Consider the following 23,702-nt stretch of genomic DNA (forward strand, 5'->3'; position numbering starts at 1 on the left):
AATGGCCCAAGCATAATGAGGATGGGAATACAAGGAGGTGTCAATAAAATCTTTAAGATGCTCATTCTGGAATGAGGAAACAAGGGCTGATTGCCTAGCTCTTACATGTTAGTAAGCTGTTGTCATTACTAAGCTTAGGCTGTGCAGTGAGATGGTCCTCTTGCCTACTGCCGTTTCTTTTTCCCTTCCTATATTGTTGCATTCTCTGAAATCTGAGTTTCACTGAGCACAGCCCAAAAAGCAGCGACATGAGGGCTTTATCTGTTGCTGTCAGAGGCTGTGCTACCAGTGTGCTGCTCTGTGTGAATTGCTTTTTATTGGAAAATCTTGCTGCAGCATAGGGATATGTGCATGTGAACACACACATTTAGGTTGGAGAAATGTGTTAAGTTGTTCAAACTGCTTCTTAATCTGAGTTTATCAGAAATGATACAGTCCTGCTGTATTAAGAACAGAACTGCTTGGGTCTGCAGGATTTCAGGGCACTCCCACTGCCCTGGAGATGGAGGTGGCCAGTGCTTGAAGATGCTGACGCAGTACCTAACTGAGCTGTCCTGGCTCCTCTTTGTGCAATGGCAGAAATGCCGCCTTGTTGTTAGTCCCCAAGTAAGACAGTTGTACTGGCTAAGGTTTTTTTAACTGTTTGCCCCTCCTGCTCAGAGCAGCTCATCTGTGTAGGATTACTTGTTGAGTATTTGCTTCATCCATGCCCTTTCCCCTGTTTCTCTTCCCAGGAGAATACATGACTTGCTGAAAAGAGAGAAAATGCTATGCTGGGGTTACTCATCTTTTGGACAACCTGGGATAGGTAGCAACCTCCAGGTCATCATTCCCGAACCACAGGTGTATGGATTCATTCACGACAGAAATGTAAAGGAGGTGGCATGCGGAGGAAACCACTCGGTGTTCCTGCTGGAAGATGGGGAAGTGTACACCTGTGGCTTGAACACCAAAGGCCAGCTGGGGCATGAGAGCGAAGGAAGCAAGCCAGGTAAGTGCGTCACTTGTGTGTGCTTTCTAAGTGGCTGAGGCTGGCAGGCCGAGAAATTGATGGAAGCTGCTTTGCGCTGATTGCCATGCAGTTGGAGCAGCTGACTGACCTGAAGGTTGTGTCTCATCCAGTGATGCTGGATTGTATCTGCTGCCTCTGGAAAGCTACAGCTGAGTAGCATGGGTGGAGATACAAGTCTGCTCACTTTGTCTGGAAAATGTATCAAGAAGGAGAGTGGCAATGGTGTTGGGACATATTTGTTACTTGACATTAGGGTGCCCTGTTATAACAGGGAAGAGGGGGCTGTGAGCCCCAAATGTCTTCTGCTTTTGTTGGAGTTGGGTTGTGTCCTTACACCAAGAGCAAACAGTAGTTTGACTGTGTTTATTTTTTGTAAATTCTGAAGCTGTTCTTATGGTACTTTTTTTTTTATTGTTGGCCTTGTAATTTGCTTTCTGTTAACTTGTTTTGGCATGTAGCAAAAACTGAGGTATCTCTGTTTCATAATAAAAATCCTTCCATGATTAATTAGCCTTGAGTAATCTTTACTCCTACTGTTGGCTACCCTCTGTAGGCTTGGGGCTCCTGTAGCCCACCTTGTTATTTTGTGACTAATATAGGAGAGTACTAAATGAAGAGCACTAGCTATTTTATATACTTGCAGATCTGACCTGACTGATTCCAGTGTCCTTTTTTGGAGCGTCTTTTGTCCTTTTCTCTCAATCATGAGATAGTTGATATGAATTAGAGGAGGCTGCAGAATTAGGGGAGCTGACCTAGACTGTTTGTCTTCTTGCTTTTCCTGCAGTGCAGACAACTAAAGAGATTGGGATGTGACACCAACTCCTAGTTTATCCTACTTCATTCTGGGAGTTCCTGCAGTGCTGGTTTCTGAGGAGCCTGTGACCATACATGTGAAAATGTGTGTTTCTCCCTCAGCACAGCACTGCAGGCTGCATCTGTGACGGAGTTCTGCTGACTAGGGAAGGTGGGAGGGATGTGCTATAAAGGGAAGCTTCCTTTTTTAGCTCCTGGTGAACCGCCACAGCAGCTCATTAGTAACAATGAACTGGAGGAGGGTCCCATCCCACACATGGCTCATGGGGGTCCACTTTGGTTTGTGGCATTGGGAACTGATTTTTTCAGTTCTATGCAAATAGGAACTAGAAGAACGCATATCTCGCCTTTCAGTTTTCCCTTCCCTATAAAGAATAAAGACAGTCTGCGCTTCTGTGTAGGAAGGTATGCCAAAGATTGTGTTTCTTACTCTCTGTTATTTGCATGAAGAATTTTGTGTGGGACAGAGGGTCCTGAGCTGTTGAAAGTGCTGGAAAGTTTCTAATGTGCCTCTAAGGAAGGGAAATGGGGAGACGTATGGAATGGAAATCTTGCTGCTGCTTTGCTCAGACCCTTGTAGTGTGAACCTGAGGCTCTACCTAGTCAACGGAAGCAGCTGGAAGTGAACTTTGTCTGCTCCCTGTGACATAAGACTGTCCCCTATGGGCAGCCTCTGCAGAGCCCTTTCAGTTGTTTCAAGAGCTCCTCCTCGAGCAGTCCTTTAGCACCTTTTGAAATGGTAGACTCTTCTTATTAAAAAAGCTGTTTTTGTTATCACACTTGCTGAGCTTGAGGATGTAATGCTGAGACAGAATAGCAACCGGTTAGGTGATTTTTTTATTTTTTTTTCCCCTTTTTTGGTACCTCTCCACTGCAGGAAACAGAAATTACTGAGTGCATTCCACTGAATGAGTCAGTAGAGACTTATCTTCTCGAAGTGTTCTTTCATCTGCTTTTACTTTTTAAGGGAAGCAATTCAGAGATTTTCCTGGTTAAGAGTCAACTGTCTTGAAAAATCAGTCTGAGTTACTATTAATTTCCTGAGCATCATCAGGTGTTAAAATGCATTAAATTGATTGTGTGGATTCATATATTACGGTGTGGCATTGCTTCAGTTTATGTTGTGAAACCTGTCTGCTCACAGCTGAAGCAGCAACAAATGTCCTTAAGTCAAATTTCAGTAGATGATGCAGGTCACCTGGTTTGCTCTGAACACAGTGACCTTATACTTTTCAAATGTAAACGCACATGAACTTCAGCATGGAGCTAAAGTGATCAGAAGTATTGATGCTCACTGTGATATGCTTAATAGTAAACTGTGTAATAACGGATAATTCAGTTGCGTGACCTGTTTTTAAGGACTGCCTGTATTGATCTTCCTCTTTTCACCTCTTCCTGGCTGGGAGGAGGCCATGTGGGAGGCCTGGGTTGCTCCAGAGAAGGAGCAGAAGCAGCAGAGTTGGTGTTTGTTGGAACAAACAATGGAAGGGAAAATGTCCAGCCTCTCCACATCTCTCTGGATAGGCAGCATGACCCATTGGTGTATTGACCACTCATTCCAATTTTGTGTTGTTTTCTTTTCTCTGCACAAAGTTTGAAACGAGAGCCAGGAAATGCCACAAAACAGACTTTTCACTAAAGATAGGAGACAGTTCTGTTCCCATTTGGGCACAGAGCTGAGGCTCACCATGTATCTGACTTCCAGAAATCAAATACCTTAGATACTTCTGGCTGCTTGCTGAAAACAGATGTTCCTGCAGCAGAGTTGTGAAGAAATGCTTACTCTTAATATCTGACCTGCCATTTAAGCAGCTGACTGCCTGTGTAAGCTCCCTAAGAAGAAGTGGAGATATGAGCATCTGTACTTTTCCCAGAATGCCCTTCAAATCTTACATGTAATCATTCTGCATTTCTCCAGCATGACATCACTGCACATTCCTGATCTTTCTTCTGCTCAGTGAACTGTGTAATTCCCTGGGCTTTGACAATGCCTGATGTGCACGGTACCCTCTGTGTGAACTGCATGTACTTGAATGGAGAAGCACAAAAATATTCCAGATCTCTCAAGGTTTGTGGTAATCACAGAATCACAGAATTGTAGGGGTTGGAAGGGACCTCTAGAGATCATCGAGACCAACCCCCCTGCCAAAGCAGGTTCCCTACACCAGGTCGCACAGGTAGGCGTCCAGGTGAGACTTGAATATCTCCAGAGAAGGAGACTCCACAACCTCCCTGGGCAGCCTGTTCCAGTGCTCCGTCACCCTCACCGTGAAGAAGTTCTTGCGCACATTCGTGCGAAACTTCCTATGCTGCAGCTGATGTCCGTTTCCCTTCGTCTTGTCTCTACGTACCACTGAAAAGAGACTGGCCTCACCGCTATGGCCGCCACACCTCAGATATTTATAAACCTGGATCAGGTCCCCTCTCAGTCTTCTTTTCTCAAGGCTAAACAGACCCAGTTCACTTAGCCTTTCTTCATAGGGGAGATGCTCCAGGCCCTTCACCATCTTTGTGGCCCTCCGCTGGACTCTTTCCAAGAGATCCCTGTCTTTTTTGTACTGGGGAGCCCAGAACTGGACACAGTACTCCAGATGAGGCCTTACCAGGGCAGAGTAGAGGGGGAGGATCACCTCCCTCGACCTGCTGGACACGCTCTTCTTAATGCACCCCAGAATGCCATTGGCCTTTTTGGCCACGAGGGCACGCTGCTGGCTCATGGCCAACCTGTCATTCACCAGGACGCCCAGGTCCCTCTCTGCAGAGCTCAGAGCTAATGTGTCCTACTTGAGTCTTCAAGCAGATCACTTATACAAGCCCCACACAAGCATGATACTCCTTTTCAACATCCAGAAGGCCAGTTTGTCTTCTGAAGAAAACAAAAAAGTGAAGTATAGACAGGAATCACACTCTACTTTCGCTCTACATCCAGCAGCAAGCTGTGAGATCAGTTTTTCAGCTAACACCTTCCATTTTTATTTCTGAAGTACTGTTGCTAATGCATATGTTTTCAGGAAAAGCTTTCTTCAAAAGCTCTCTAAATAAATAAATTTATGAATTGGGGTTAGACTTCAACAAGTACTCTCTAAACATATTTTGAATTATCCCAAAAGATGGTGTGTTCAAATGACATCAAGCTGCTGTACTTCTGAAAGTTACTAAGCCTAATAATAAATAAAAAACGCTTCTCTAAGAGTTTAATAGGACTGTTAATTTCCTCCCTTTCCCTATCATCAGACTTCTTCTCAGGCAGTGCTTGTGCAATAGATTGTAGTGTCATTGAAAGCAAGGACAAACGTAGTGTGTGGAGTCTGCACTGTGCTGGTGTGACTTTGTTCTGTTCCTGTGCAGATCACTGCAGGATAGAATTAAGCAGGAACTATGCAAGGAACACACCAGGTGCTTTTGAACATTCCACCCTCCTTAATCAGCCTGGGGCTGCCAAGTACACTTAGAAGATCTAGCCTCCCTTCTAGAAGAAAATACAAAATGCTCCTGTGAAGGCAAAATATATCCTGCTGTGCAAGACTGCTCCAATAACATGAAGAGATGGGGGAAATAGCACCTATCCAGTTGCAGAAAGTGGCCCATGGGATTGAGCACAACACATGGATAAGAGTCACCTCCTATCTTACCTCCTTTCTACCTCCTAGGGCAGTGACAGAGCCCCAGGAATAGGCTGAATGGGTTGTTGAGCCCTCAGTGTATGTACTGCATATGTCTGCATTAAGGCTGTAGGAGGGAGGTGGTGCTACATTTGGGGGAAAAACTGCACAGAAGAAATAAACAGGTCTCTCTTCATTACAGTGTTGGGAGATGGGAGTGCTGCTTTCTAAGTGGAGCTGTCAGTTTTATGTTGGTTCCCTTTTCTTTTGCCTTAATAAGGTTTTCTCAGGAATTGCAACATGACTATAGTAACCCGTGTGGGTATTATGAGCTACAGTGAAGGGCTTGTTCTTCCTTCTCCCTGACCTGCTGTCCTTGCTTACAGCCATTGACACTTGCCACTATTCTAGTCATGTGGAACTCATTCCTTTGAATTTCATCTGCTGTAGTTTGACCTTTCCTGTCTTTTCCCCCCGTTTTTATTCAGCGAGTCAGCCATGTATTTACATTACAGAGAAGGATCCAGATGATTAGCCTTACAAGCACCAGTGCTGCTGTTGTCAGTCCTTCTGATAGAACTGCTGCTCCAATTCCTGATGCGAGTGTAGTAGTAACAGACCCATGCGTAGGAACTGTGAAAGGCCAGATGTCCTACAAGTTTCTCATTAGGGATTTTGGTTCTGATTAACAAGTCCAGATCTGCTCCTTTCTCTCAGTTCACAAAGAGGATGATCTCAGTATTTGCATTTGGACTTGTAAAGCCCATTGTCCATAATGGATTTTGTAAACTGCAGTTGACAACAATAATGATAAGTTGCATGCCGATGTAAATATTTGCTTGCTCCCTATTTCAGAGCTTTTGCTCCATACTAAGACAAAATGGGTTACCATCCACAGGACTTCGCTGAAGTCTAGACTGCGTCAACAGCCTTTCCCTTATCCGCCAAGCAGGTCACTAGATATTAGAAGGAAATCAGGTTCATCAAGCAGGACCTGTCTTTCATGAAACTGCACTGGCTAGGCCTCATCTCCAGGTTGTCCTGCACAGAGAGAAACACTCAGGATGACCATATACCTATTGTCAACCTGGCCAGAACACAAGGAGTTAGGGGTAGCATACACTTAACAAATACACAATTAGCAGAGTGGTGAGGTTAGGCTGGTATTTTACAGGTTGTATAACTAGAAAGATCATTGCAATAGAAAGAGATAATAAAAAAATAAATGAAACACTCACCTGTGTCCCAGGCTTACAGAAAAACTCCAAAAGAAGCAATCTCCAGGAAAAGATCCTTTCCCAGCTGCAGTCAGCCCTGAAGTGGGGTCTAGGAGAGGTGCAGCCAGGCTCCAGGTCTTTCAGTCACACAGCTGAATTGCCTTCACCTGTGCTCCCATGGCTGCCTTAGTCCTTGCCTCAGGTGATCAATCAGTGGTTCAGGCTGTGATTCAGCAGTTCCTATACAGGTAGATATCCAAGAGAGCTGAAATCACTTGGAATTCTTCCAAGCATCAGCTTCTTCTCACTAGGGAAGAAATCCAGATTTTGTCACTGAAGGTGTCACCTCAGGGCTCTCCATTGATTTCAGACAGGAGAAGCCATCTGGTGCTGTCCATGTACATCACAGTACATGTATAGCTGAAGGATTCTGTCACACCCTCTAGCAAAAGCTTGTCTTGCAAGGAGCTGGAAGCTGTGTGTTGGAAAGGTACCAGCAGTCTGATAAACTTACTAGGAGACTGTGATCAATAATTCACTGCCTGTACATCCAAACCAGTGCCATGTAACTGAGTGCATTGTGCTTCCAGTAGTGTTAAGCACTGAAGATCGTGTAGCATAGCTTTTCAACGTCATGGAAACAAAGTATAAGCCCTCTTCTGTAAATTGAGAAGCTACAGTCTGAAGATGGGGTTTTCAAGGGTTTTTCAGTCTTTGCCTTGCTTTACTGCAGTTTCCAGTGCTGTCAAGAGCTGTGTTACAAAAACGTGTACCACCTGTTTCCAGCTTTTGCTGGATGGAGCGTGCCTGCAGTCCACAGACAATCAGGAAAATAGCCCTGGGAACCATGCTTGTCATGATTCAGAAGAGTGCTGTGCTGAAGGAGTTTTGTGTAGACCTCAATTTTTTATCCATTTTTGTTTTATGATAAGATCTGACAAGGCTGAGATCAATAGAAGTCAAATTTTGTATGTCTGTTGCTGACAGAAAATGGACAGAAAAAAAGAAGTGAAAATGGGAACTCCTCTAGATATGAAGAACTGATGAATGATTTCTGAGTGTTGGTGCTATATTAAAACAGCTGATGGTTTCATAAATAAAAGATTGGGTCAGTGCGTACTTCTTGGAACTTGTTTTTCTGAGTTTTATGACATGTTGAAACACCATTGCAAATCTCCTGCAATCCTTCCCAGTTGCTCCAGGGTTTTGTTCTGTTCAGTTTTATGCTGAAGTCACAATACCAAGAACAAACTTCACTTGTTGCACCCTTCATCTGAACGCGGTGATGCATCATTTATAAGGAAAGAATAATAATGCTGTGACACTCTGGAAAATAACAAATATTTATACCGACTACCAAAACACTTCATGTTTTGAAAAAAGAAAGGGATGGGAGGTCATCAGAAGAGTCTTTTGCCATTTCCCAAAGGTGCTCCAGTTCCCTCTGTCTTTCTGACAGAATCGTAGAATGCCTCCAGGGATGGGGCATTCACAACCTCCTTGGGCAACCTGTTCCAGTGTGTCACCACCTTCTGTGGTAAAATCTTCCTCCTAATATCTAACCTAAACCTCCCCTATCTCAGTTTAAAACCATTCCCCCTTGTCCTATCACTATCCACCCTCATAAACAGTCTTTCCCCCTCCTGTTTATATGCTCCTTTCAAGTACTGGAAAGCCACAATGAGGTCTCCCAAGAGCCTTCTCCAAGCTAAACAAGCCCAATTCTCTCAACCTTTCTTCATAGGAGAGGTGCTCCAGCCCTCTGATCATCTTAGTGGCCCTCCTCTGGACCCATTCCAAGAACTCCATGTCTTTATTTTGCTGGGTTCCCCAGGCCTGGATGCAGTACTCCAGATGGGGCCTGAGCTGAGCAGAGGGGACAATCACCTCCATCTCCCTGCTGACTACCCCTTTTTTAATGCAGCCCAGAACACAGTTGGCCTTTTGGGCTGCAAGCTCACACTGCTGGCTCACATCCAGCTTCTCATTCACCAGGATCCCCAAGTCCTTCTCTGCCGGGCTGCTCTCAAGGAGGTTGCCCCAACCCAGGTTCAACGGCTTGCACTTGGCCTTATTGAACCTCATTAGGTTTTCAGGGGCCCACTTCTCCAGCCTGTCCAGGTCCCTCTGAATGGCTTCCCTTCCTTCCAGTGTATCGGCTGCACTGCTCAGGTTGGTGTCATTTGCAAACTTGCTGAGGGTGCACTCAGTGCCATCATCTGTGTCATTGATGAAGATGCTGACGAGCTCTGGTCCCAACACTGACCCCTGAGGAACACTGCTTGTGACTGGCCTCCACTCTGACAGAGAACGACTGATCACAACCCTTTGGCTGCGACCAGCCAGCCGATTCCTAATCCATCAAACAATCTATCCTTCAAATCCATACCTCTCCAATTTAGAGGTGAGGAACCATGTCAGAGGCTTTGCAGAAGTCCAGAAAGATGATATCTTTGCCCTTCTCTTGTCCACCGGTGCTGTCAGTCCATCACAGAAAGCTAACATATTGGTCAGGCATGATCTCTCCTTGGTGAAGCTGTGCTAGCTGTCTCAGATTGCCTCTTTGTATTTTATGTGCCTTAAATAGCTTCTAGAAATAGAAGATACGTATGAAATATATGGTAGAAATAGAAGTAGCTTCTGTGTATACTTCTAGAAGAACATGCTCCGTGATCTTCCCATGCACAAAGGTGGTGCTCACCAGCCTGTAGTTCCCCGAATCATCCTTTTTCTCTTTCTTAAAAATGGGAGTAATGTTTCCCTTTTTCCAGTCACCAGGGACTTCACCTGACAACCATGGTTTTTCAAACACGATGGAGAGTGGCTCAGCAGTCACATCAGCCATCTCTCTCAGAACCCTAGGATGGATATCATCCGGCCCCATGGATTTATATACATACAATTGCGTGAGGACGTCTTGGACTTGTTCCACTGTTACAGTGGGACAGAATCCACTCCCCACATCCTCACCTAGAGGTTCAGGATGCTGGCAGACGCGGGAAGCCTGACCACTCCTGAAGACTGAGGCAAAGCACTCATTGAGTTCCTCAGCTTTTTCCATGTCTGAGGGAGCCAGCTCTCTCAATGAGAGGAGGAGACTGTAGCCACATTTGCTCTTGAGATGTCTTTTAAGATGTTTGTGATTGACCTTGAAGGTGCTGGTTGTTTAGAGCTCATGTTTAAAAATAGGATCCCTAAATTATATATGCAAATGAATACAAAACAGGCCACCAGGCGATGCTTATGTGTAAATTGTGGGTGAAAGTTAAGAGATCAAGGCAACAAGGGGAGCCTTGTAGTTGATGTCTACTACAGGCTACTTAATCAAGTGGAGCCTGTTGATGCTGCTGTTTTCCAGCTACAGGATGTATCCTGATTGCAGACTCACATCTTGCTGGGGGCCTTCAACCACCCTGACATCTGCTGGAAAAGTAGCACAGTAACCTACAGGCAATCCAGGAGACTCCTGGTATGCATTGAAGACAACTTCTTGAATGAAATAATGGCCAGCCTAACCAGGTTGCAATACTGGACCTGCTGCTCACCAGTGCAAGTATACTGATTGGTCATATCAGGATTGGAGGCTGCATGGGCTGCAAGGATCACACAGTGAAGTTCACAATCCTGAGGGATATGGGACAAAGAGTAAATTTTAGGAAAGCCAACTTCCAGCTCTTTAGGGACTTAGTCAACAAAACCTCCTGGTAAATTGTCCTCAAGGACAAGGGAGCGAAGCAGAGCTGGCAGGTCTTTAAGGAGGCTTTGCTTAGTTCAGAAGTTCTCTTCATCCCCAGGCGTAGGAAGTCTTGAAAGGATGGTAATAGACTGTCATGTCTGAGCTGGTCAAACTGGAGAGCAAGAAGAAAATGCACAGGCATGGAATCAGGGACAGGTACCCTGGAAAGTATAAGGATGCTGTTGATGTGTGCAGGGATGAGGTCAAGAAGGTCAAGGCCCAACTGAAGCTAGACTTCACAAGTGGGGCAAAGAATAGCAAGAAAGGCTTCTGCAGGTACATCAACGAGAAAAGGAATAAGAAGATGTCCAAGAAGATGTATTCCCCCCACAGTGAGCAGTACAGGCAGGCTCATAACCATGGACAAGGAGAAGGCTGAGGTACTCAGCAACTTTTTTGCTGAGCATGCTAGCAAAACAGTGAATGCTAGCAAATGCTCTTCATACAGCCCTCAAGTAGATGATTTGGATGGTGCGGCGGGAAATAGATCCAGGCCTCAGGGCCTTCTGGAGTGTTGTGGGATCACTGCCTACAAACTGCTCCTCGGTGGCTTTTAATTGAGTGCAAGGAAGTGCATGTTGATGTAGCATTTTGTTTGTGTAGAAAATATGTGTTTAAAGAATTGTCACCTTTCTATCCCATAAAATGTTTTAAGGCTTAATTTACTTCCCATTTTCACACTTTCAGACTTAGAAGGCAAACCTTCCTAGGAGTGCCTAGGAATTGTCCCCTTTAAATTGATTTAAGACATTTAAATCTATCTGTGTGCTGAATTGGTGCCAGGTATGTTAATGATACATATCTAAGTGCCCTTGATGTGGGGTGTCATTTCATAGAATGATAAGTGGAACATCAATGTGGGACTTTTAATAAAACTAATCATTGCCTTGTAGCGCAGAGTGAATCTTTCTTTGTCTACCCTGAAACATTTTTTCAGGGAAGAAAAATTCCAACTTTTCTTCTGTTTGGCTTGTGAGGATTTTTTCCATCAGATGTGGTATTTCCAGTGCTTTGCTGCAAGACAAGGCTTTTTTATGCCTGTTTGTAAAAAGTCTGCATAATGAATAAAATTTGATTGTTGATGTTGTAAGAGTAGTTGTCAAATCTTTTCCAATTGCTTAAGATGACATAATGGTGAAAAATAAATCGTGGGCAATCTTCCAGAGGAAGATTTTTTTTTTCTTCTCTTTTACTCTTCTCTAAAGTCCTCTTGCTTTTTACATTACATTTTTTGTGAACTTCTTACTGTGATAGAAATAGTAGTAGGTTGATAGGTTTGGGCCTCATTCAAGCTTAGCACCGGGGGTGTTGTAATATGTCTGTTTTCATCCATCGAGAAGTAAAGCAAGAGAAAACTGCATTGATTAACTTTTTTGGATGACTTGTCTTCATTAGGCATATGAGGTGTGGAAGGCCAAATGTATTTTACAGGGTTTTTAAACTTCAGATCCATGCTGATCCCTACATCAAAACTGAGTTAGAAAACATCAAATCTGGAAAGTTTGTTTGATTCCATATATCTGTGAGGCTGCGTGTAGACTGTTGTGCTTGAGGACGTTACCTGCCTTTATCCTACAGTTTACAGGTCAGGGTTTTAGAAGAACTCAGCAGCCACACATTTTCAGTAAAGTTTGGTGCTTTCCTTATGTGGGAAGTGTTTTATAACTAAATTGGGCATCACTGAGCCTATCTGAATGGCTTTGCTTATGTATTACAGATCTGCCGTCTGCATGTAGATATGAGACAAGTCCTGTGATGGAAGTGTTTTTGTGTCTTTTCTCAGAACTAATCGGAGCCCTGGCAGGGCAGCACATAGTGCATGTGGCCTGCGGAGAGTCCCACAGCGTGGCACTCAGTGACCAGGGCCAGGTCTTCTCCTGGGGCGCAGGCAGCGATGGACAGCTGGGCCTCACCACTATTGAAGATGCAGTGACAGTACCAAGGTAAATCTTTAAGTGGTTTGGGTTTCCTTACGGCACCCGCTTGGAAGTATTGTCCCAGGGCTTTTTCACTTTGCAGCCTGCAGTTGGTGGAAGTGTTGCTCTTGCTTAAAGGGCTGGTATTTGGGCACTTGCCACTTACCAGTACAAGCCTGACACTCTTCCTTTTCCCTCTCAGTACTCCTTGAGTACTAGACAAGTTCTGAAGGACTATAGTTAGGACAGCCCTTCTGATCTTCGGTGCTTGAAGCACAGAGAAGAAAGTTAGAGCAAGTTCGGCTTCCTCAATGAAAAATATGACAGTGTTTTCTGCGGGACAGGAGGTACATGAGGGAGAACCCCAAAATAGAAATGCTATGTGGTATGTTGGTATTGCATTGTATCTCTGAGATAGGACCCATATTTCAAGAATGGGCAAAAGATATGGACAGCTGAACTGGTGCCTCAGCTCTGGAATTCTTGCATTGTTTGTATTATATCTTCTGCTTATCAGCAACGCTGCTAAACCAGCCCATTGCAATTCTGAACAGTGAATGTTGCTCAGAAATATTAGGGAAGTGCTCAGTTTTCTTCATTGACCTGCTTAATGCATTTTACCAGTCTCAGAGCAGTAACAGTGTTAAGAATAAGTGCATGTAGATGGTGTTGGGGCCAGTAGCAGACACTAAGACTCCTCCGTCCAAAGCAGTTCACAGATTATAGACCTGAGCTCACTACCATAATAAAGATAACTGGTCTGTTTGTAGTTAATGATGTTGTATCATGCTGCCTTAATAACAGATGTGTTCTGTCTCTTACTCTGGCTGCAACTATATATCCAGTGCAGAGCTAGAGGAGGAGGTCTGGACGTGTGTCTAGGGTGACTGTCATTCACGGGACAGTATTTAAAGAAAAAGAGTTCCAGTTGCTAAAGCATAATCATTTGTTTGATCTGAAGGGCTCTCTGAGAAGAAAGCTTGTTACTTGCTGGCAGATCTGATATAAAAAAGAGAGACAGGCTCAGATGCCAGTGTGATAGTGCCATTTTAAAAATAACATTTTTGTGGAATAACTTGAATCTTGATCTGCTATTCTCTGTGCAAAGCAATGAAGAGGTTGTGGTGCTGTAGCTCTTCGAAGCTTCTGTGCTCCTGACATAAATGACATGAAAAATGTCAATGCCTGAAAAAGAATATTTAGAGAGATGCTGAGAGACCACATTTTTTTCACCATTTTCAGACGTCTAGAGTCTTCTTTATAGCAGTAAAAATAGTTAGAGCTGGTAGTCCGATGTCTAAAGCTCTTCAGATGGCAGATTGGCATCTGTGATCAGTGTTACCTCCAAGATTCTGTTCCTCTTCTCAAAACCACAGGTTATGTGTCTGTCTAAAAAAAATTACCCAAATGGAAATGATAATTTCACCTAATGTGATACTGTATTTGTTGATGATTATTCTAAAATAATGTCGTCATCTTTAGGCTGATAAAGAAACTGAACCAACAGACCATACTGCAGATTTCCTGTGGAAACTGGCACTGTCTGGCTTTGGCAGCAGGTACTGTAGTGTTCATTATTTATTACCAAGATTTCTGCTCTTGTTTTGCTCTATGTCCAAGATAGCATATTTGCAAGGACATCCCTATCTCATCTGTTTTCAGGACAAATGGAAGACAGTGAAGTAGATTAGGTACCACATATATTGTAGAAGAGTGTTGCCAATACTGTCAAGAAGGGAAACATTACACACAGGCCACCCACTGCCTCACTGCTGAATGATGGCAAGAACACTTAACAGCTTTCCATCTTGATGGAAAATAATAGTGCCTCCTAATTATTTTCATGGAAACTACAACAGATACAAAGAGCACAATAATATTGTTTGATGGAGCAAATTTTCAGTCACAAAATGCTATTTTTCAGCATAGTCACCACCATTAGCTATGCATTTTCACCAGCAATAAATGAGAGCCTGCATGCCATGCCTGTAAAAATCTGCACCAGTGGAGTTGACTCGCTTTTGCTGTGGACACTGCTGAAATGCACCACTCACCACCTCACTGTACTCACATCCACTGTTTGGTATCCATAAACGTTCAGCAAGTGTTGATGAATGTCAGTGGGTGCCATTTTTTCTGCATGGAGGAATTCAGTTCCTCACATTTGCTTCCTCCGCACTTCCATGTCAGGCACCATTTTGTCAGAGTGCCCCTCTGCTGCCATCTGTTGTGCAGCAACAAAAAGTAAGGGAATATTAGCAGAAAGGTTCCTTCCCTGCTATCAGCATCTGCCTCTGACATAGTTGGCCAACGTAATAAAAAAAAGGAGGCATTACTTTTGGAGCAGCCCTTGTAGACGAATGTGTGGAGTTAGTTCTTTTCTGCCAAAATTATCCTTGGCTGTTCCCTTTCTGAATGCAACATGTGGACCATTCTACACATCTGAAGTTACAGCAGTCTGATATGGTATTTTGCACTTGGTTATGCATCTGTGTATTTACCTTGTGGCTCCAGACTGGGCTTATATTTTAGCAAAGGATGTCTTGCTTGCTTTTTCCATCATGAGATTTGGGTGGGAGAGAAGCGCCCAGCACTAGTACTTGTTCAGTTTGACAAACTTGCTTTTCTGTTGATTAGCTTTTATTCACTATCCTCTTTCTTTCTTTGTTTCAGATGGCCAGTTCTTCACATGGGGACAGAACAGCTATGGTCAGTTGGGCTTGGGGAAAGAGTGTCCCTCCCAAGCAAGTCCACAGCGTGTCAAGTCTCTTGATGGGATCCCTTTGGCCCAGGTTGCTGCAGGTGGAGCCCACAGTTTTGCCCTCTCTCTCTCAGGAGCTGTGTTTGGCTGGGGAAAGAACAGCTCAGGACAGCTGGGACTAAGTGATGAACGAGGTATTAAAATTGTACTCCTAGGTGAAAGAAGGTTGTTTTTTGTTTTGGCTGAGTGCCACATTTCTTTCCACATTGGCAGTCTGTTTTTACTGAGCAGAGGTATAGACCTCAGTAGCTCCTTCGGAAGGAGTGGGCAGAGAAACAGTCTTTGGTGGACTTTACAGGATTTTCATTCTTAGGAAACACATTTTTCCCCTGTGTTTGCTAATGAGAAGGAAAGAAGGAAAATCCAAGGAAAAAAAAAAGAGAAAAGTAGTATTTGAAATGTGAATGTCGAGATGCACCCAAGGAAATGCTTTGATTCTTTTCTTCTTCCCTCAAAAACACTTTGTCCATACTTTGTTTGAAGTTCATGTGAAATAAGGTCTCCAAGTGGAGCGGGAGGCTGAACCCATCCTCTGGTTTGCCTGCATATTTTTGATTGGTGAGCATCTGTATGCTACAAAATGTTGGCAACATGAATTGTCTCATTCTTGTAAAACATGTATTGTTTATTGGTTGCACATTCTTTCAGACACACAGGGCCAGTGGTATGTTGTTTTTTTTTGCATGGTCAAGTTCAGTGAAACCTAGTCATCAACAAACTTGAAGACTGATTCATAAAAGCTAAAAAAAGGAGTGGATATGATACTACAACTAGTCTGAAAAGCCCAAATTCCCTCAGCTTGTTGTTAATATATTTGTTACTACTTGCAAAAGTAAATGAAAGATTTTCTTTGGAGTTTCGTGTCGTTCTCTTCATCTTTTTTTGCGTAGTTTCTGAGTAGCTTTAGATATATAAGCAAGTTATTGTCTATAGATAGGCATGATACACAGCATGCATGGATAATTTATTTTGCATGAGTGAGTACAAGAGGTGTATTTACTTATAAACATTAGATTGTGTAGGAGCTTATAAACACTGTGTTGCAAGAGAAAAGCATTACCTCATATTTTGTCTATGTATAATGGAATGATGCAATTTGACAACCCACTCTACCTACTGAAACATACATTTAAAGCAATTACTCAAAAACAGCCTGTAGTTTAGCATAGGATGCTCAGCTGTATTGAACCTTGTTTTGCACTTTTATGAATATAAAACATAGTTGTAAGACTTGTAACATATTTTGCACCCTCTCAGAAATGCTCCAGATCTGTTCTCTTGTGCTGTGTGTCAGCTAGAGTATTGACCTAGTATAAGACCAGCTGTGTTCTTTCCTTGCAGATTGACAGATAGATGCTTCTGATCTCAACACAGCACTGTTAGAAATGCTGTGTTCTATATATGAAAAGGTTTATTTTGACATGGGGCTATCTTAAATAAAAACATAAGGGGCATCTGCTTGTGGAACTGTGTTGGCCAGAGATCACACTCTGCTAACACTCAGTAAGTGATGCCGTCATAAATACTAGGCATTTGTGGTGATTGAGTCATGATAAGACAGAATTCTACTCAGTGAACATGAACAGCAAAAATTAAGAGCATGAGTATTCTGCAGCTCTGTTACTTAAACAATTATGCTGTAGAGATAAACCGTAATTCCAGTCAAGGACAACGTAAATGAAAAAAATCTGCTCTCATTTCTAAATTCATGAAAATGTGACTATTTTCCTTTCACTACACAGAAAAAAGCACCTGTCAAGTTCTTGAGTCTTAAAAAATATCCAGCTTCTATAGGTAGGAACTTGATATTTTGTTGGTACAAAGGAAGCAGCTGCTCCCTTTATTGTCTAAACGTTTTGGGGTGCCCACTGCTCCTTGAAATGCAAATTATTGTTATTTACATCGTAAAACGTATAACTTTGCTTAGTGTATTCATCCTTGGGGGAGCCCTGGTGATTAGAATGTCATAGTGAAGGAGAAAAGCATCATTTAACTGTTGGCAAAGATTAGCCTTTGCAAGTATGAGGATCTTCTTAAGAGATGACAAGAGAAGGAAGACTAGGCATTTAAATACACCTTGGGATTTAGCTGTCATGTGTCTCCCACATCAGGATTGTTTTGTATGAGAGAAAGGTTTAAAAATGGTGCTGGAAACAAATATTAGCAGTCATCAGCAAAGAGTTGAAATGGAGCATGAGGCTGAGGGTGGGTGTAGCTCGGCTACACTGGTCATTTGTGCCACGCTGCAAGTGCATCTCATTTATATGAGATACTCAGCATTTGTGTCCTCACTTTATCCCACTTTTCTTGAACCAGGGCAAATCTGTTAAAAATGGAAGGGGAAAGCAACAGTGGAGAAATTAAGGATCTGCTTTTTTTTCCCAGTGTCTGTTAAAACTTTCATCATGACCCAAGTTGTGGAATATGTCTAAAAATCAGACTGCCAATGGTTTTCTCAGGCATTTAGGAATGTATTTATGAAACAGTTCCTTTATTCTGTTCTATGCAGACCGAGAATCCCCTTGCCATGTGAAGCTATTGCGGTCTCAGAAGGTTGTTTACATCAGCTGCGGAGAGGAACACACAGCAGTTCTAACAAAGGTAAAGAAGTTCCCAAAGCTGGGAACCCTTGCTGCTGTCTTGCCTGAAGGTTTCACATTTTTTTCATAGGAAATGGTGGAAAAGAACAAATCGACATTCCTTATTTTATCTGACTCCTGGAAAAGAGACTAAGTGGAAAATAGTCTTATAATTCATTCTGAGATTCATTGCCAGCGTGAACCAATGCTGTTTTTAAAATGTAGATGTTAGTAATCCATGACAATGAATAATAAAACTCAGGTGAATCTCTTAAAGAAATGAGCTTTGTACAAAAAAAAAAAAGAAACGAATATCCAAAGGGATGATAACATAATGTTGTATTGGAAGATAGAGTTACTGTGCAAGTCAGATAGGAGGGGCTATCAAACAGAGAGTTACCAGTCACTCACAGCATTTACAAGAGGTTTTCAATTCCAAATCTACTGCTGTTTCCAAGTAGTGTGTAGTTCAGTAGACAGAGAATAGGACTAGCATTTGGGAGATCAGTGTTTAGTTCTTGCCTCACCCCAGCCACTTCTAGGTGTGTTGCTTCCTGGCTTAGTGCCTTAATGTTCTCTGTTGTAGATGGAACTGAAAGAGCTGATCTTGAGGTTCCTGTGGGAAAGCTACTGTACAAGACCAGAGTGTGATTCTCATTCAAGGAGAAAGGTCACAATCTATTTGAACAGCAGCTGACGGAGGTGGATGTATAGTATAGTGGAAATGGGTGCTGTTGAACCATATTTAAACCTACTGAGATTCAGGCTCATCTAGTAATGGTGGGGAGAAGCTTGTCTTCTGTAGGCATACTGGAGATAATTTTGACACTGATGAATGGCAAAGTAGAAGTTTGGGGGCTGCATTAGCAGAACACAAGTTTATTTTCTGAATCCTTTGGAATCCCCAGCAATCTCTGCTTAAGCTTGAGCTCGTAGTGAAACTGGAGTCAAAGAGATGCTGCTGGGATATGGGTCCTAAATGGAGAATATGCTGTTTGGTTTGCTAACAGAGTGGAGGGGTGTTCACGTTCGGTGCAGGTTCCTGCGGGCAACTGGGACATGATTCCATGAATGATGAAGTGAACCCCCGAAGAGTTCTTGAGCTGATGGGCAGTGAAGTATCCCAGATTGCTTGTGGCAGGTGAGTACTGTGTGCAGTCAAAAATTTTCCTTCAGTGGAGGTTAATGCTGACACTGAGTCTTGTAAATAGAAGGAATAGTCTTGCTTTTGCATCGTGTGTGTCAGAATTAAGTTAATGTTAATTTTATTTCCCTGGAAAATTTTAAGTCCCTCTAACGGAGATTGGTTTTTAATTGTGGCTGTTGCCTGTGCCCCTGGCATGACACCTTTCCGTTTTAATGGTCAAGACGGACTCTGGGGCTGCAGCCCCTTTTGGTCACAAGATTCCAGCCTCTTTCAGGAGGAGAGAAGTTAGTAACATAAGTGTTACGTTCTTGCCTTTTATATGTGCAGGCTTATCAAATGACTAAACTAATTCAGTCTGTTATCCTGATATGAGCCAAGTAGTGCAGGTCGCTTCCACCTGAAGAACTGCATCCTATAAAGTGGTGCCATCAAGTGGCAAAAGCTGAGCACTGGTGCTTTGCGCCAGCTTCTGGCCTGGGGGAAGTGAGAATAAATTTTAGGTTTGTTTTGTTTTTTCTTTTAATTGTTAAACATGGCCCAAACATTGTACCCATCTCTGTTACAGACATCACACTTTAGCCTTTGTGCCTTCTTCAGGAATGATCTATGCATTTGGCTGTGGAACAAGAGGCCAGCTGGGAACTGGGCACACTTGCAACGTTAAGTGTCCCTCTCCAGTGAAGGGTCACTGGGCAGCTCACAATGGGCAACTCTCAGGGAAACCTGGTATGTACTGTGGATGATTTGGAGTAGCAAAGGGCATAAGTCACTTCATCTCACCCGTGTTGATCTAAAACCATCTTCACATTACACTGTAAGTGCTTGAAATAGCAAAAGAAACTCATTCCTGTGGCCCAAATGCACTGCGGAATTACTGGGCGACCTCTGCTCTCTGTTAATCTGTGTGCCCTGTCTTATCATGGCAGAGCTCAACACTTGGTGATCTTGAGCCTTCATTACATTGTTTTAATACTGATTTCTAAGGGCTTTGGTTTCTCACATATAGCAACCTCACTGCTATTTAGAAATTACAAATTTCCCCTACTGCCTGGTCCTGTGTCCTTCTCAAACAAAGTGCTCAAGTATTTCAGTACCTTCTCATTTCAGCCTTGCCCTCAAGGAGCCAGGTGTTCCTTGTAGTGTAAAGCGCGAGACAGTGACAGTGCAAATGTGGAGTGGAAAGGCAAAGAAGGATTAATCAGTCTCTAATGCAACTGCATTTCTTTCCTCAACAGATGCCTGTAAATATCACATTGTTAAACATATCTTCTCTGGAGGAGACCAAACGTTTGTGCTTTGTTCCAAATATGAGGTAAACCAAATTAAGTATCTTCTCGTATTTTCTCAAATCTGTTTTCCTGTCCCAGCCTTCAAATCACACCTTTGCGGGTTTTTTTTTGTTTTTTGTTTTTTGTTTTAACTAATCTCCCGAAAATGAGGTGGTGTTTTGGAGTCCATTCTACCTTACAAACCTCATCAAGGACAACACTTATTTAGAACAGTACGGGCATTTACAACTTTTTTAGGTGCCTTCCTTTTGAGTCATGTCAGAGAATGATTGGGAAGACACTGATATCAGTTTGTTCATCAGGGAGGGGAGTTACTTCCTTGGCACAGGGGAAGTAATGGACAGCTTTACTTCTGGGACACTGAGGTTCACATGATGAGAGTGTAAGGAAGTGGAATACACATTGAGATATTATCAGATCAGCTGGATAGTGAGCAGTTTTTCTGCTTCTATCATCTTATTTTTTTCAGTAAACGTTTGACATACACATTTGAGGGATGGATGTAGCTGTAGAATAAACCTACTAAGCCTTTGTTTATATGCAACAAAATTTGAAATTATACTTTCTTTCATTTTTTACTTTTCCTCTTTTCTAAAACGTGTTTGGTGATGATCTTGGCTTTTTCTATTCCTTTCCATGCCTTTCCTTTTGGACTTATTAGTAATGGTGCAGCTTCCTAGTCAAATCTGTTCAGAGACCATACCCAGAAAGCTATCAGTTGTATATAAAAAACAGAATTTTTTAATAAGAAGGAGTTGTTGTACAAGCCTTGTCTTTGCTGAAATCTGTATCTTCTCACAGAATTCCTTGCCTGCTGATGATTTCCGGACCATAAATGAAACACGTTACACCTGTTTAATAAATGATGAAACTATAGATGTCTGGAGGCAAAAGCTTTTAGAAAAGAACAGTTCTAATTCTGTCAAGTAGGTATTGTGGCACTGGACAAGCCTTTTGTTGGAAGTTTTATTTAAATACTTTTGTTGGCTTCCGTGCCATATTTTCACTTGAAATTCAGCAGCCCTTTCAAGTGCATGGTTCTTGGCCATATCCAAGGGGAGAACAAGTGCCAGTCACAAGGATACCAGGTTAGAGCTTCCTAGCAAAACCAGAGGAATTTAAGGCTGCCTCACAATATTGCAAATAATGGGTGGGAAATTGATTATAAAGTTGTTCTTCATTATGTTCTTAGAGTTCATGAAAAACAGCAAGAAGACTGTTTAAATTCTTCCCCGCCTGCCGTGAGAAGTGAAAAGTAGGTGGAAAGGAGGCATTGCTCACATCCCTCTTTTCAAAGAGGAGTGTTACATGATACTGAGTGAGCCCCTTAACCTCTGCCTTTGAGTAGTGGGGTGTTCTTGGCATTGTTTCCCATAGAATGAAGGGAAGATATCTGAAGAGATTTGCTTGGACATTTGTTTATACCTTCTATCCCTGTTTTCTTTTGTCTTCTTGCTGCAAACAGTAATGTTGTTCAGATACTGTCCTCGGCTGCCTGCTGGAATGGAAGCTTCTTGGAGAAGAAGTAAGTGAAAAACAGAGTCAAGAACTGTAGCTTTCCCTTGAGGCAGACTGGAATCTCTTTTTGTCACTCGCCTGTTGCAATGGGCTTTAATTGTTCTGATCAAACAGGAGATTGGGCAAAGAGTGTCTACTAAAGAGGTAGGTGGTCAAAGTTGGGTCTAAGAAAGTGCATGGTGAGTAAGTGGCATGCTTGTTATTTTTCCTTATGAAATGAATATGAACTTTAAAAGAGGAATAGTAATATGATATTAAAGGAAATTATTAATGCCAGATATTGGAGTAGTCTCATACCCAGCTGAGCTAGCTGGGGAAAGCGACTAATTGTGGAATTGTACTTCAGCACAGGCTGCTCTTGAAAAATACGTGCAGGCCAGCATGGAAGCACTTTCCTTTTAGGGGACATCAGCTGTGGGAAGTTTTGTGCTTTTGCTTGCGAAGGCAGGAGTTTCAAATGGGTGTAACTAACAATAGGTGGTGACAAGGATGTAATATGCATAACTGAGTCAAAGGCTGTGGGTTGGGGAGGGCTGTGTTGTCTGTGTCTGTAAATGCTGGGGAGGTAACAGCATGAGATGAGGTGGAGGAGGAATTTTAATGGCGATGTGATGAGTAAATGACCTGTAACTAGGTGAAGATGACTTAGTTACTCTGAATAATCTTTTGAGTAATCTTTTCCAAGAGCAGCTCAAAAAAGAAAACAAGCTACTCATTATTCTTGCATTTTTTCAGCTGGTACAATGGCTTCTTCTGTAGTGTTGCAAGAAGGCAACATGCGACTGTAGAAGAAGAGTTGTGTCATGTCGGTTTAAAATAGTGAGGTCTCCAATTGGAGTATTTGAGTCACTGCAAATAGTGTCAGGGCTCCGTGGAAAGGAGTAGAGTGTGTGATTTGTTCACCTCATTGCAGTTCTCTTTCCACCTTAATGATGCCTTGACTAGCGCAGACTTTACCCGTACAGGTCTGTGACCAAATGAATGATCAATTTGATACCCTACTATATGCCTTCAGTGCCCAAATGCTATTTAGTTTGCAGCACAGCTCTGTGGCACACAGGGCTGAGTTGAGAAGCAGCATTTCTGTGTCTGCATGACTGGGCGTGCTGCAGTACTACTACTGAAGCTGCTTGTTCAGCAGTATGACTCTGAGGAGCTATTTCCAGCCTGGTGCTCATGTTGTTATGGAGATAACTACTCCAGCAGTCTATGATTAACTTCCCATTGCAACTGCATCAGCAACCTGACAAATGCATCCCATGTTTAATAGGTGCTGTTTCCTTCAGAGTGTGTCTGATAAAACACATTCCTAGGGATAAATAGTGTTATACATGGGAATTCCACAGGGTCAGTAGAAATTGTAGCAGTTATCTTTTTATTTTTACTGGCATCTGTGATGTTATATCAAAGAGTTTGATAAACTTTATCTGTAAGAATCCTAAATCCGAACAAAGCCCAGAGGAGTTCTGAAGGGGGAATTGTGCATCTTGTCCTTAGCAAGAAGATTTGAAAATCTGCTTTGCTTCTAGTCTGATTCATTCCTTGGGGGTCAGTCCTCCATCACGTGCTGTGAGACAAAGCCAGTCCACAGGTAATGTTTTCTCTTCCTTGAACTTACATCTGTCATCTTTTTTTTTTTTTTGTAGAATTGATGAACATTTTAAGACCAGTCCAAAGATCCCAGGGATTGATTTGAACTCCACTAGAGTGCTGTTTGAAAAGCTGATGAACTCACAACATTCAATTCTCCTAGACCAGGTATTACACTTCACAGGTTTTTGGGTGTTCCTAGGGGGAATTAAAAGCTTTGTCCCTCTGTAACATGCAAGAAACAGCACATTTTTGGGGAGAGCATTTATATTTCAAATTTGCAGGCTGCATCCATCATGGTATCATTGAATACATCTCCATTGACCTGGATGGATTTTGTTCTCAAAATCTGCCTCAAAAACTTGTTTTTAAAAGGTTTGGTTTCGTGGCATCTAATTAATGGTTGAAATGACTCCTGAAATCAAGTCTGTATATGTTATGCTTGTATATAATGACTATGTTCTCACTTCTGGTGGGTCAGCAGCTGGTGGGTCAGTAGCTGTTCATTCTAACTCGGAG

At 42.7% G+C, this 23,702-nt stretch overlaps 1 protein-coding gene across 6 annotated transcripts in view; it reads left to right on the forward strand.

Annotated features, from left to right (window-relative positions):
- The first annotated feature begins 472 nt into the window (after window positions 1-472).
- Window positions 473-23,702, forward strand: part of HERC3 (HECT and RLD domain containing E3 ubiquitin protein ligase 3) — a 40,088-nt gene continuing 16,858 nt past the window's right edge. The window contains exons 1-11 of one of the 6 annotated variants that reach the window (XM_019614544.2): window positions 673-991; window positions 12,167-12,326; window positions 13,782-13,858; window positions 14,973-15,194; window positions 17,570-17,661; window positions 18,650-18,780; window positions 19,352-19,512; window positions 20,022-20,098; window positions 20,877-21,001; window positions 21,541-21,600; window positions 23,240-23,351. In XM_019614544.2, the coding sequence (XP_019470089.1) occupies window positions 766-991; window positions 12,167-12,326; window positions 13,782-13,858; window positions 14,973-15,194; window positions 17,570-17,661; window positions 18,650-18,780; window positions 19,352-19,512; window positions 20,022-20,098; window positions 20,877-21,001; window positions 21,541-21,600; window positions 23,240-23,351 (1,443 nt within the window). In that variant the 5' untranslated portion in view covers window positions 673-765. Of the gene's footprint in view, window positions 992-12,166; window positions 12,327-13,781; window positions 13,859-14,972; window positions 15,195-17,569; window positions 17,662-18,649; window positions 18,781-19,351; window positions 19,513-20,021; window positions 20,099-20,876; window positions 21,002-21,540; window positions 21,601-23,239; window positions 23,352-23,702 lie in introns of those variants that run through there. The other 5 variants (XM_019614546.2, XM_019614545.2, XR_793204.3 and 2 more) reach the window with 5 other exon arrangements.

Source organism: Meleagris gallopavo, chromosome 4, assembly GCF_000146605.3.
Source record: "Meleagris gallopavo isolate NT-WF06-2002-E0010 breed Aviagen turkey brand Nicholas breeding stock chromosome 4, Turkey_5.1, whole genome shotgun sequence".
Taxonomy (NCBI): Eukaryota; Metazoa; Chordata; class Aves; order Galliformes; family Phasianidae; genus Meleagris; species Meleagris gallopavo.